General features: G+C 36.6%; 2 protein-coding genes and 1 pseudogene across 4 annotated transcripts; 2 read left to right on the top strand and 1 right to left on the bottom strand.

Moving 5' to 3' along the window:
- Nucleotides 1-910: 910 nt before the first annotated feature.
- On the top strand, nucleotides 911-5,427 carry LOC140838406 (very-long-chain aldehyde decarbonylase CER1-like). Of its 3 annotated transcripts, none has more exons than XM_073204698.1 (10): nucleotides 911-1,129; nucleotides 1,351-1,574; nucleotides 1,650-1,771; nucleotides 2,125-2,344; nucleotides 2,632-3,007; nucleotides 3,099-3,206; nucleotides 3,296-3,496; nucleotides 4,062-4,160; nucleotides 4,409-4,591; nucleotides 4,957-5,427. In XM_073204698.1, exons 1-10 carry the CDS (start codon nucleotides 1,070-1,072, stop codon nucleotides 5,134-5,136), a joined length of 1,773 nt encoding a protein of 590 aa, XP_073060799.1. In that variant the 5' UTR covers nucleotides 911-1,069; the 3' UTR covers nucleotides 5,137-5,427. The 3 variants fall into 3 exon arrangements, with proteins under 3 accessions (XP_073060799.1, XP_073060784.1, XP_073060792.1); XM_073204683.1 differs by having other exon boundaries at nucleotides 914-1,129; nucleotides 1,650-1,882; XM_073204691.1 differs by having other exon boundaries at nucleotides 917-1,129; nucleotides 1,650-1,882; nucleotides 4,418-4,591.
- A 1,756-nt stretch (nucleotides 5,428-7,183) lies between these two features.
- Nucleotides 7,184-10,959, top strand: LOC140838420 (very-long-chain aldehyde decarbonylase CER1-like; annotated as a pseudogene).
- An 806-nt stretch (nucleotides 10,960-11,765) lies between these two features.
- Nucleotides 11,766-13,106, bottom strand: LOC140813684 (uncharacterized). Its single transcript, XM_073172322.1, has one exon. It carries the CDS (start codon nucleotides 12,918-12,920, stop codon nucleotides 12,024-12,026), a length of 897 nt encoding a protein of 298 aa, XP_073028423.1. The 5' UTR covers nucleotides 12,921-13,106; the 3' UTR covers nucleotides 11,766-12,023.
- Nucleotides 13,107-13,328: the final 222 nt, after the last annotated feature.

Genomic DNA, 13,328 nt, shown 5'->3' on the forward strand with positions numbered 1-13,328 from the left:
ATCGATGTAAAGGAATTAATATTTTCTCCCCAAAAATCTGTAAAATGAAATAAGGTTAATTTAAAAAAAAAAAAATTTGAGCGGTATGCATAGGGGTAGAAGTAAGGGTGTAATCGAGTCGATACTCGAGCTCGGCTCGAAAGAAATTAGTATACTCGACTCGATCGGATATTAATTTTCAAGCTCGAGCTCGACTCGAGAACGTATCAAATTACTCAGTCCAATTTAATCGATCCGTCCAATTGAACTACTATTTTAAGGTACAACAGTTCGATTTTGGAAACATTGATTTGAGCTCGAGTTCGGATCTAATTCGATAACTTCGATTTTGAATCAAATATTTTTCGAGCCGACTCATGACTTTTTTCTATTTGTTTACACCTCTTATCTCTACAAATACCCTGTATCCCTATTCTTGAATGTGAAAAGGATCATTTTGAATTTATTTTTTTCACAATTATCTTGCATTGGAATGAAAAAAGTTTGTTCGGACGAGTGATGTGGGCGACCTCACCAAAACAATGCCAAAAGAACAACCCAAAACAAAAACAAGAAAGGGCAATATAATAGCACTAAACCAAGGCCAAATGCATGCAGAACATAATGCATTGGCTTAACTGTAATTATTTTTACTGCCATAATTGAAGGTGGCACTAAATTTATGATTTGGGATGAAAGCCATAGCAAGTAAAACAGACCTCGAGGTTACCATTATTGAATGAGCCACTCTGTGCACAGGTGAGACCAATAAATGCAGCCCATTAAAGTCTTCATCTGACAGCGGGAATTAAACACCTATTACTTGGGAACTAAATTAAAGATTAGAATTTCCTTTTATTCACAGTCATACCAACTAATTTTGGATTATAATTTGATATTTCTTCATGTACGAGGACCCTGTTGCGAAACTGATTTAACTAGATAGTATAATATAATAATACAGCTAATATCTCTAAATGGAGTATATGAACATTCTCACCAAATGAATGATGGTTAAAGAGACTATGCACCTTATTTATATAAATGCGTGCGATGCTCTTTTTGTAGAAATCCTGTCTGCGGAAGAAAAATGGCATCAAAACCAGGAATTCTCACAGAATGGCCATGGACATGGCTCGGCAACTTCAAGGTTTAGCATTTTCTTCCTTTTGCGTGTCTTTTTCTTCTGGTACTTTATAATTAAAACATCCTAGCATGCATGCATGTGTGAATGCGGGTACATTTCTTGGCGGATGTCACTGATGAAAAGGAATAATATTTTCCAGTCGGAGGAAGATGAACAAACACAAATTCGAACTTCAATATCTTATCGATTCACCGAAACACTATTTTTGTTCATTTCTGATGTAGTATGTGGTATTGGCTCCCTGGGCGATACATTCAACATACTCGTACCTAGTGAAGGATACAACTCAGAGGGATCTATCAAATTTTCTGATTTTCCCAATGTTACTGTCAAGAATGCTGCACAACCAAATATGGATTTCAGTGTCTCGCTATCGGACCGCCAAAGGGAATAATAGAATCGTGGATAAGAGCATTGAATTCGAGCAAGTTGATAGAGAAACAAACTGGTAAGATTTTTAGACGAGAATTAACATTTGCACTCGCCTCCTAGCCATCTGTTTAACAAAATGATTTGCTTACAGGGATGATCAAATTATACTCAGCGGCCTTTTATTCTATCTAGCATCTAAGTATCTCGAGAATGGAAGTCATCTGCCCTTATGGAGGACAGATGCGGTTATATGGACGATTCTACTTCATACAGGTCCAGTGGAGTTCCTCTACTATTGGCTGCACAGAGCGTTACACCACCATTTTCTTTACTCACGCTACCATTCCCACCACCACTCCTCTATTGTCACCGAACCCATTACATGTAAGAACTCATAATTCGATTACCAACGTCGTGAAACTGAGAGCAATCCATATCTTTCAATAAATTCTAAAACTTTTCTAAGGAACTGACAGCAATGATGAACCAATAAACAAAGGGTAACATCACGAGACACGGTTTCTAATCTGGTTAATATACCAAGGTTTCTGTTGTGCTAGACATAATATGCTTGGGACAACTGATGATTGTTACTGATCAGGTATATTTCTTTTCTGTTGTGGCAGCCGTAATCCATCCGTTCGCGGAGCATATAGCATATTTTGTGCTATTTTCGATACCGATGCTTTCAACGGTGTTCATGAAAAACATATCCATCATTTCGATGGCTGGTTATCTCACTTACATTGATCTCATGAACAACATGGGTCACTGTAATTTTGAACACATTCCAAAATGGCTTTTCTCCACGTTTCCCCCTCTCAAGTACCTCATGTACACACCATCGTAAGTATCTGAACCTTTGACTCGTTGTAAATTCTCATCATTTTATATTTTCCTTGATACTTTCTTGACATGGGTATTGATTGCTACTTATCATGAAATCTAAGTACAAATTTGAGATCATTCTTAACCCAAGATTGGACTCGATCCCAAAAAAAAAATCACTTATTTCTAGTGACAGCTATATCAAACAAACTCATTCTTTATGCGGAACAAGCTAAGCAGAAGGTCAGGATGTGTTGGAAATTTTATATAAGAGTGTCTGTCTAACAGCATATTTGGTAATACAGGTACCACTCGCTTCATCACACCCAATTTCGAACCAATTACTCACTTTTCATGCCATTTTATGACTACGTATATGGTACCATGGACAAATCTTCGGATTCGTTATATGAAAATTCACTTACTCGGAAGGAGGAAGCACCTGATGTGGTTCATCTGACTCATCTAACAACTCCAGAATCTATATATCATCTCCGTATATGTTTTGCACACTTGGCTTCTGAACCTCACAAATCCAAATGGTACTTATGGCTAATGTGGCCTGTCACACTTTGGTCAATGATGGTCACTTGGATTTACGGGCGTACATTTACTGCTGAGAGAAACGTCTTCAAACACCTAAAATTGCAAACATGGGCGATTCCCAAGTATAATATTCAGGCATGCATCGACTGATTTCAAGTATAGCAAATTTTTTACACAAATATTAAGTAGGTATTACAATACGCTCATTAACTTCATCTCCTTGCAGTACTACATGAAATGGCAAAGAGAATCGATTAATCATATGATTGAGGGTGCTATACTTGCAGCTTCAGACAAGGGGGTTAAAGTTTTGAGCCTAGGCTTGTTAAATCAGGCAAGGTTTTTTTTTCATTTTCAGATGATTTTTTTTCATGTTGCCATTGAATGAATGATTCATTGTTTGAATTATACATGAAAACGCAGGAGGAGGGGCTCAACAGCAGCGGTGAACTTTTCTTAAGAAAGCACCCCCAGCTAAAAGTGAAGTTGGTAGATGGAAGTAGTTTGGCAGTTGCTATTGTGTTGAATAGTATTCCAAAAGGAACATCTCAGGTGGTCCTTCGAGGCAAGCTGTCGAAGATAGCTTGTTCCATTGCCCTTGCCCTGTGCCAAGGAGGTGTAAAGGTAAGTTCGACAACAGCACGTGACATTTATAATTTCTGACATTCCAGTCACATTTATTTACAAAAATGAACTCCATTTGCGGCTAACTCTTCACTTTGTCCCCACAATGGCTAGAACAAACACTTAATACAACCCGTTGCACTGTTATATTTTAACAAAAGAAGCTCATTTCTTAAAATACATGTGGACAGGAGCAATTTTAAAAAAATTCCCCAAAAGCAACGTCACGGACAGTGGTTTACAACTTTTGAAGACATTATAGGATATGATGGATGGCATTCGGCAAAGTCGCCACATCTCAGCTCTACTTGCATGCCAGTTGACTATCTAACTTTCATTTGACAAATCATTAGTTTATATAAATTTGAAGGTTTTGTAGGAGTGTATCACAAATTGATTCTAAAGTACATTGTTCTACTCATTAGAGTGAAATGGAAGAGCATAATATGTGTGGAAACTCTGCTTGCCTGTAAAAAAGCATGGACATAGACAGCAAAACTTTCCCAGGATTGATAGCACTGTCTCAGTTGCTTTGGTTGTTTCTGATTTTTCGTACTCGTAATAGGTATATACAATCCGAGAGGATGAACATAAGAAGCTGAAAGCAATGGTAAGCAATGAGGCTGGACATAATTTGATACTCTCACAGTACGGCACTCCAAAGGTTAGCTTTCTCACTTATTTTTCCACTTCAGTTTCTCCTCTTCAATAGTTCATTTCCTAAAATATCAACAGGCAGGCTGCATGAGTTATTCTTACTCATTTCGTCAAAACCATTATAATCTTTCAAAACCAAAAAACAATATAAAGTTGCTTGGACCATTCCAACAACTCCAGTAGACTTCCATACGATTGGTGGCGTAATTCTATATATCTGGATGTCACATCTTACTTATGGAAAATAATGAATAGTTTGTGCAGATATGGTTAGTTGGAGATGGACTAAATGAAGATGAACAAAAGAAGGCCCCAAAAGGAACTCTCTTCATTCCATTCTCAAAGTTCCCTCCAAAGAAAGACCGAAAAGACTGCTTATACAACTCCACACCAGCAATGTTGACTCCCAAGCATCTTGAAAATGTCGACTCTTGTGAGGTTAGGGTTGCGAACTCTATTGGTTTCAATTAGATCACATCTGATTTTACTTCTTTAAAATTTTAAACACATGGTTCCTAAGTTGCTTTAAAAACATCTTCTTTTTCAATTGAACACTTTGAAGTTGATAAAAGCCAAAGAACACCAAGTGTACTGCAGAATACCAAGTACTGTAGAATTCTCATTAGTCAATACCCAAATCCTTTGCGCTTTTCTTTTCCTTGAACTCTAGAAGTTGATAAAAGCCCACAAACACCAAGAACTGTGAAATTAATTCTCATATTTCAATACATAGATTCGTTGCACTCTTCTTTTCTACTTTCTCTGACTTACATTGTTAACTTCCTAACTCTTCAAAATGACAGAATTGGTTACCAAGAAGAGTAATGAGCGCCTGGCGCATAGCAGGAATACTGCATGCTATGGAAGAATGGAACATGCATGAGTGTGGAAACATGATGTTCGGTATTGAGAAAATCTGGAAAGCCAGTCTCGAGCATGGATTTCGTCCCTTAACGACATCCGTGGATCCAAAGCCCAATTAGATTACAACAACAACACAAATCTATATACCTGGAGTCTACAGGTGTCAGCAAACAGTAATTTAGTGCACCAGAATCATTTCTACAAGTACTTATGGATTATAAGATGAAAAAGATAACATATTTTAATAGAACCCCAACTCTAAATGGATTTATTTCTTGCATATTACCATTTTGCTGCGTAAATTTTGCTGTAGTGATGAACATTGATAGGTATGTTGCATTACTAAAGCGACATTGCCTAAGACTCCAGGCCTAAACTCTGTTATTAAGAGATGAGCATTTAAAGTTCGATTATATCTGCCCACGTGACGTTATGTATGTTGTTTTAGAATATGTTTTATATGTCAAGCCCCGAGCAGATATGGAATATATGAAGGTGTTTAAACCAACAAAATAATTTGGTACAATTTTATCACAATCACATCCATGGAAACAGCTGTCACTATAATTCGGTGTAATCGGGTAAACTTTTGTGCTCACGCAAAAGTTAACAAATCATGATAGATTTATGATTGGGTGAACCAGATAAATTGCACTGAACAAACAATGTGCAACAAATCCGTCTGAAAAAATGTTGGTATAAGAAATCAAATTTATAATTATAGATCGAATTCTTACATATTTTACCAACTCGCGTACTCCTTTTAAGAGGTTGTATGCTCATAAATTTGTAAGTGGGTAATAATAATCCAAGAGATCGGTAATTGACATGGTTTGGAGTTTTGTTTGTCTGCTCATAATTTTGTATGAGAAATCAAATCCATAATCTTTTTTTTTTTTTTGGTTATTTCTTTTTGTAGTTTTGTTGGATAGGTAATTGACATAATTGGTTTTGTGATCCATAAATTTTGGTTTTTTAGAAAAGTTGGTGATTTATAAATTAGAATGACTAAAATTGACAGGCAAGCTAGTCACATGGGCGGTGGCGTGATGAACTCAATTTTTTCTCTCATGTAAATGTAAATAAATGTTTAAACGAAATGAAACAACGGATGGCCCAACACGAATTGGGCTTAAAAACAAATGCTCGACGGGTCCACCCAATTTTAAAATATTTTTAAAAAAAAAAAAATAGCCAAGAAAGATGATTGTGAATCTTATATCAAATATTTCAAATTAAACTCGGCACTATGATTCCAGATGAATTATAATTGATCGACTTTAAAATGAAAACACCAGAAATTGCAAAATTTATAATACCCAAACGCTTTACCCCTTCGGTGATGCCCAGAGCCGAAGATGGTGGGGTGATCACCGGTATCATGAGATTGCATGGATAATGAGCAGCTTCTGACAGTTTTCTAGTCGAAGGGAACAATAATGAACCGAACTCACACCGAAATGAGAGGGATTCCAAAACTGTTCAGGTATGAACTGTACAGTTGAGAATGATTTAAAAAATTTGATATATACTACGTATATCTTCTTCTTGAGATAAGAACTTCATGGTTAAGTGTAGTTGAATTGAAGCAATTTTGAGATAGGTGACCACCTGAGAAGTTTTCTAGGGTACATGTGAGTGAACATAAGCACGACGAAAATACTCGTCTTAGTATAGTGGAAATATTCATTGAATCTGATACTTCACGCCTCCAAAAATATTTACTTGTTTATTTATTCTTATAAAATCTAATGATATATTTTTTTCACAAATAATAACTTCTTTTGGCAAATATAATCATATCTTTTACTATCTTATCAAACTAACTATATGATTTTACTGAATTATAATAACATTTTTCTTTATATTTAGTTATATCTTCGATCATTTCAATTTCAAAAATTTATAACTCTTGCTTTAAAATTTACCGAACACACGCATTGCATGTCCGTGAACAGCTGATCTTATTTAAAGTTATATCTCAAATTTCCTAACAAATCTTAATACCTGATACTTAAGTTCAACTAACTAAGGTCAGTGTGGGATTGTTGCATTTAGAAGCAACTACCAAAATCATTCAAAAGATTTTGTCCCTAAAATTGGCCTTCCGTGTCTTGTTATTTAATTTCCATGCCGAATTCATTTCGAAAAAAGAAAACGCACCCCTTTTTGTCAAGGTGTGATAAAAACAACACAGTGATATGAATAATAAATAAAATAAGATGGGATGGGATGGGATGGGATCCGACCAGTATAATCAATCAATTAATTTCCTTGGAAATATATTTTGTTTTTCTTTCTTCCTGACGTGAAATAAGTTCATTTTTGTGACTAGCAAAAAAGTGCAAGAAAATAATGGCTACAACCCCAGGGTTTCTGACTGACTGGCCATGGAAGCACCTTGGGAGTATTTAAGGTACTCAGATTTCTCTAGCTCTATAAAACCACCCCGATATTTAATCGTCGGTTGTGTATGCAGTACGTGATATTGGCTCCGTGGGGAGTGCAAAGTGTTTACTCAATGGCAACAAAAGGTAAAAATGAATGGGACAACGCCAACTTATAATGGTGATGCCATTACTAATGTGGAGGGCCTTTCACAATCAATTATGGATCTCATTTTCTCGCCACAGAACTGCCAAAGGCAGCAATCGCATACTTGACAGGAGCATTGAATTCGAGCAGGTCGATAGAGAAACTAACTGGTATACTTTTTCCTTTTCCTTTTTATATATTACTTCGTTTTGTGTGACAATATGTATGAACTTAACTCGAAACTGGAGTTGTAAAAATATTTCTAGGAAACGTGAGAAAAAGAATTTAAAAAAAATTGTATTTTTGTTTATTCAAAATTATTTATATTTTCAATTCCGGTCGAGATTATTTTGCGGATAGATTCATAAGAAAACATTTCGTTTCATAATTAATATTTATCAATGTAATATTTTTACCATCAATTTAAAAATAAATATGCGGTTTTTCTCTCATTACTTTTAAGTTTTTACGGATTTCAACAATATTTTTATGCATTATACATGACCACGTTATTTTTGTTATAATTGTTACATAAAATATAAAAAATATTCTCGTTGATTCTGCAGGGATGATCAAATTCTGCTAAATGGAATTTTGGTTTACATTGTCAACTCTATAGTTCCAAATAGTTCTTTCTTGCCTATTTGGAGAACTGAAGGCATAATTATCACCATTCTTCTTCACATTGGCCCGGTGGAATACATTTACTACTGGTTGCATAGAGCTTTGCACCACCATTACCTCTACTCCAGATACCATTCCCACCACCATTCCTCCATCGTGACCGAACCCATTACATGTACGAACAAGCCCTATGTAAATATATTTTTAAAAATGAAGGAAAATATTTATATATATCCAACAGTACTTATATACGTTTATGACCTGATATAATTGGTTATTGTTGCAGCTGTCACACATCCTTTCGCGGAGCATTTGTCATATTTCTTTCTCTTCTCAATTCCCATGTTTGGAACAGTGCTCACCCGGACGGCATCCTTGGCATCTGTCGTGGGATATATTACCTATATTGATCTCATGAACAATATGGGGCATTGCAACTTTGAATTCATTCCGAAATGGGTCTTCTCCATCTTCCCTCCTCTCAAATACATGATGTATACACCTTCGTGAGTACACGCCCAAATTAAATATCTACACATGTTGGAAGAGGCTTTGATGAAACTAAAGGACTCAAATCATGCCAAATTAATGGCCGAAAATTTATCTTGTCATGTGTGAATTTTTTGAATAAATATTTTGTTTCATTCCAAACGTTGCATGGTTTGAGCCCTTTAGCCTTCTTCTTTTTTATGGTAAATGTGATCAGTTTTGGTTATTGATTATCCGGATTACTGAGATATTTTTAGTGATTCATCCACATATTAATTAAATAGGTTTCACTCTTTGCATCACACGCGTTTTCGTACAAACTATTCGTTGTTCATGCCATTCTACGACTACATACATGGCACCATGGATAAATCCAGCGATGAATTATATGAGACGTCACTCAAAAGGCAGGAAGACAACCCTGGTGCGGTGCATTTAACACATCTAACCACACCAGAATCCATATTTCATCTCCAAATTGGATTAGCCTCCGTTGCTTCAAGGCCTCAAAATTCCAAATGGTACATATGCTTTGTAAGACCTCTAACAATATGGCCGATGATGCTCAACTTCATACACGGGAGTACTTTTGTTGTCGAGAGAAATTACTTCGAGAAACTCAAGTTGCAGACGTGGGCTGTTCCCAGATACAGCATACAGGTAGAAAAGATTAAAAAGAAATAAGATAATTTCTTGGATTTAGGAAGTGTTTCATTTATATTTTCTCGATTTTCATAGTATTCCATCAAATGGCAAGGACAAGTTATCAACAATTTAATCGAGGAAGCCATACTTGAAGCAGAAGCTAGAGGCGCCAAGATTTTAAGTCTAGGACTGCTGAACCAGGCAAAGCATATTGCAATATTTTGTTTTTATTTGTTTCATTGACTAAATATTTATTCCGTAACTGTTGTTTGGATTCCATTTTTTTTTGTGCCTTCATGCTTTTTTAGAGTTGGGAACTTAACAGAAGTGGCGCTTTATACATTGAAAAGAATCCGAAGCTGAATATCAAAGTAGTAGATGGAAGTAGCTTGGCTGTTGCTATAGTAATCAACAGCATTCCTAAAGGCACCACTGAGGTTTTATTCAGAGGCAGCCTCTCAAAAATTGCATATGCAATTGTTTCTGCTTTGTGCCAAAAGGGTATTCAGGTCTTTGAACTCTTGAATTCTTAACCCCTTCTAAATTTTGTCTTTTTTTCTATTTTCTTGGAATTTCATAGAATATTCTCTGAACAACTTATGTTGTATCTCAGGTATCTGCGTTTTATGAATTCGAAAGACTTAAATTGAGTTTCAGATCTCAGAGTGAAATAGCACTCTCAAAAACCTACTCTGAGCGGGTAAATTTTTAAAAATATGAGTAAAGTTGGGAAGAGTACTTGTTCAAGAATGCAACTTTTAGAATGATTGTTTTGGTTGGCTTGTGTAATGGTTATCATTGTAGGTTTGGATAGTTGGAGATGGATTATCCAAAGAAGAACAACTCGAGGCACCAAAGGGTACATTATTCATTCCATACTCTCAATTTCCTCCGAAGAAAGCGCGCAAAGACGCCTTCTACTGTTACACTCCTGCAATGGTGTCTCCTCCTGCACTGGAGAATCTGCACTCCTGCGAGGTCAGAAAATTTTTTAACCAAATCTACACTCACTTATTGTACAAGACTTTAACGCACTAATTATATTTGAAAACAGTCTACCAGTTGACTGTTTGATCAACAGCTAAGATTATCTTGGCCATATATTGAATGATAAAGCAAAATAAAATAAAACGAGCTAGAATGTCATCACTGCTGAGCCTGGCCATTCGATTAATGAATTCCTGGTCCTGATTAAGTTGAACAACCATGCGCGTTTTGTTTCGTAATTCTTTTGCAAAATTATCATTGATTTTCCCAGAACTGGTTACCAAGAAGAGTTATGAGTGCATGGCGTGTGGCTGGAATATTGCATGCCTTAGAAGGATACAATGTGCACGAATGCGGGGAGACCATGTTCGACGTTAACAAAATTTGGGATGATGCACTTAAACATGGATTTCGCCTTCAACCATTTGCAGGTAACTAAATATATATGTGTCTGCATCTGGCTTCAACCTACGCTTACTCGCGATGCTTTTTGTTAAAAGATTTCTGTACTTTGATTTTATCTACAATATATATTGATTATGCTATATTGCATTGTTGATACATTTCCAATTATCATGTAATGGAATGACAAATGATAAATTTAAATTGTGGTGTAGCACTTGTGGGATTTTTAGTATAACAATTTTTTTTCATATCGAACATATCTAAATTGAACCAGAACACACTCAGTAAATTTCTTTCTGTTTCTTTACGAACCAAAACACGATTTGCTAAACTCAAGTCAATGACACATGAGAATAGTACATTGATACACGATTATTTTGCCACGTACTTAAAATTAAAGAAAAAACGAGAATAATTAATAAGAAGATAATTAATTATAAAACAAAACACAAGCCACATAAAAAATTACAAACACACTTATTAAATTGTTTGACGGACCAATTTTTTGAGACGGATCTCAACTGACATGACAAAAGCATTAATTTTATGCCTATGAACTCGGTGCCCATCCATCGGTCTAAGTCAGCATTTAATTGGTATTTTGTTATTGTTGGTTATTACAAAATTGTAATAATTTGAAGGCGATATTTTTGTTAACTGTTTTATTTATCATATTTTAAGTGAATAGCAAATGAAAATACGAGTAGCATAAATATGCAGTTGGAGAAGTCGTAACCAAAGTGTTGAATATCATTGACTAATTTTTATGTCGGTAGGCCACCCAAGAACGAAACCATGTTGCTCATGCATTATTATTATTATTATTATTATTCTGCTTCTTAATTTCACGCAATTTTGTCTTAATAATAATTATATATATAGTAATTACATCAAACAAACCCAAATGTCAAAGTCTTTAATTTGAAACAAAATAGAATAATCATGTAATTTAATCCAACCAAATCGAAAATACTAAAAAATTTAGGCAATAAACTTGACCAACCGCACAACAAACAAAAGGGAAATGCTTGCTTGCATCCATCATTTTAATTTGATGGATATATAAAATTTCTGAAAGCCTATATATAATTAGCATCAGCCACTAAAAAATTGGTGGGGGGGAATGTTTTTGTGATACAATCCAAATGCACTAAAAAATACTTTATTTGCTGTAATAACGTGTTGTCTTGTTAAGCCGAAGTGTGCAAAAAAGGGAGGTAAATAATAATAATAATTATTATAATAATAATAATAATAATGTAATTTAATCATAAGTGGTGTCAAACGTCAACTGATGGGATAAGGAGGATTGTAACTCGGTTCACCGAAATCGGCAAGCTTCCCAGGAACGATTCTTGCAAAACGACGGCGCTGTGGAGAGGTGTGGCTTCGGCGGGCCTCTCACCTCTCCGCCCAGCGTCATATCCGGCGGAGCCACCTTCTGGCTCCATTTCCGGTTCGGGCTGGGCCGAACCAAGGGGCTTAGACAAAATGCCAAACCCGACGCATTCCTGTTTTGCGCCGCCATCCTACCTTTACAGCGCCGCGTAGCTGGTGTCCTCCTCGGTGTCTGCTTCCACGCCTGAGAAGACTCCGACGAGTATCCGCTCGGTCCTTCGCGGCAATGCTCGTCGTCCTCCACGTTGGAGGGAGACATTCCTCGGTCGGAGATCCGGTAGGCTCTGTTCGAGTATTCTTCTACAGAAAAGGTCTGGACCTGATTTTTCCGGCGACCGGGAACAATCGGGGAAAACCAAGATCGAGAAGCCGCGCACGAATCGACCGACACGCCACGGTTGGATACCGGGCCCGTTTCCAAACTCGTCTTGTCCGATTTCGATCTGAAAAGCCCGTTTAAAACCGAAGAAAATCTCCCCTTGTTACTCTTCTTGTCCTTCTCTACTGCGACTGCCACCGCTACGAACCCATTAGGACCCACCTGGGGCGTACTATAGAATATTCGATGGTTGCCTTGAATCTGCCACGTGGCTGCAGAATCGGACTTCCGGTGCGAAACATAAGGAGAAACCGATCTAGGGAAGACAAATGGAGGTAGTTGGGCATCCGATTTCCGGCAACCTTGCTGACCCTGTTGAAAAAGGGTTTCTCTCTGAGCTTGAATCTGGGCCGCAATAACTGCGACGAGGCGTTCCCGGAGACAGGAGGCGCATACCCCGACGTTGCTACTCGGGTCATACTGATGTTTCTTGCACTTCATTTATATATATACGTGCGTACTTTGATTCGATTACAGTAAGAATATATGTTGGAGGAGGAATAGCAGAGTCGGGGCTTTGTCTTCTTGCTTTGTTTCCTCAGACGGATGAAGAATATATAGAATACAGCGAAGGTGACGAAGTGAGGCACAGGGCCCAAGTCCCAACTTCCTTTATTTGTTGTTGTTGCTACCTTTAAATTAAAGACAAAAATGCAAATACATTTAGAATTGAATTTGTCTAAGCATCAATTAGTCTTAATTTCCCTCATGTTAAATATAAGGATGGGTATCATGTGAGACCGTCTCACGGATATTAAATGTGAGACGAGTCAACTTTATCCATATTCACAATAAAAAGTAATATTTTTAGCATAAAAAATAATATTTTTTTATGGATGATCCGAATAA

The sequence above is a fragment of the Primulina eburnea genome, chromosome 1 (genome assembly GCF_022965805.1).
Source record: "Primulina eburnea isolate SZY01 chromosome 1, ASM2296580v1, whole genome shotgun sequence".
In the NCBI taxonomy this organism is placed as follows: Eukaryota; Viridiplantae; Streptophyta; class Magnoliopsida; order Lamiales; family Gesneriaceae; genus Primulina; species Primulina eburnea.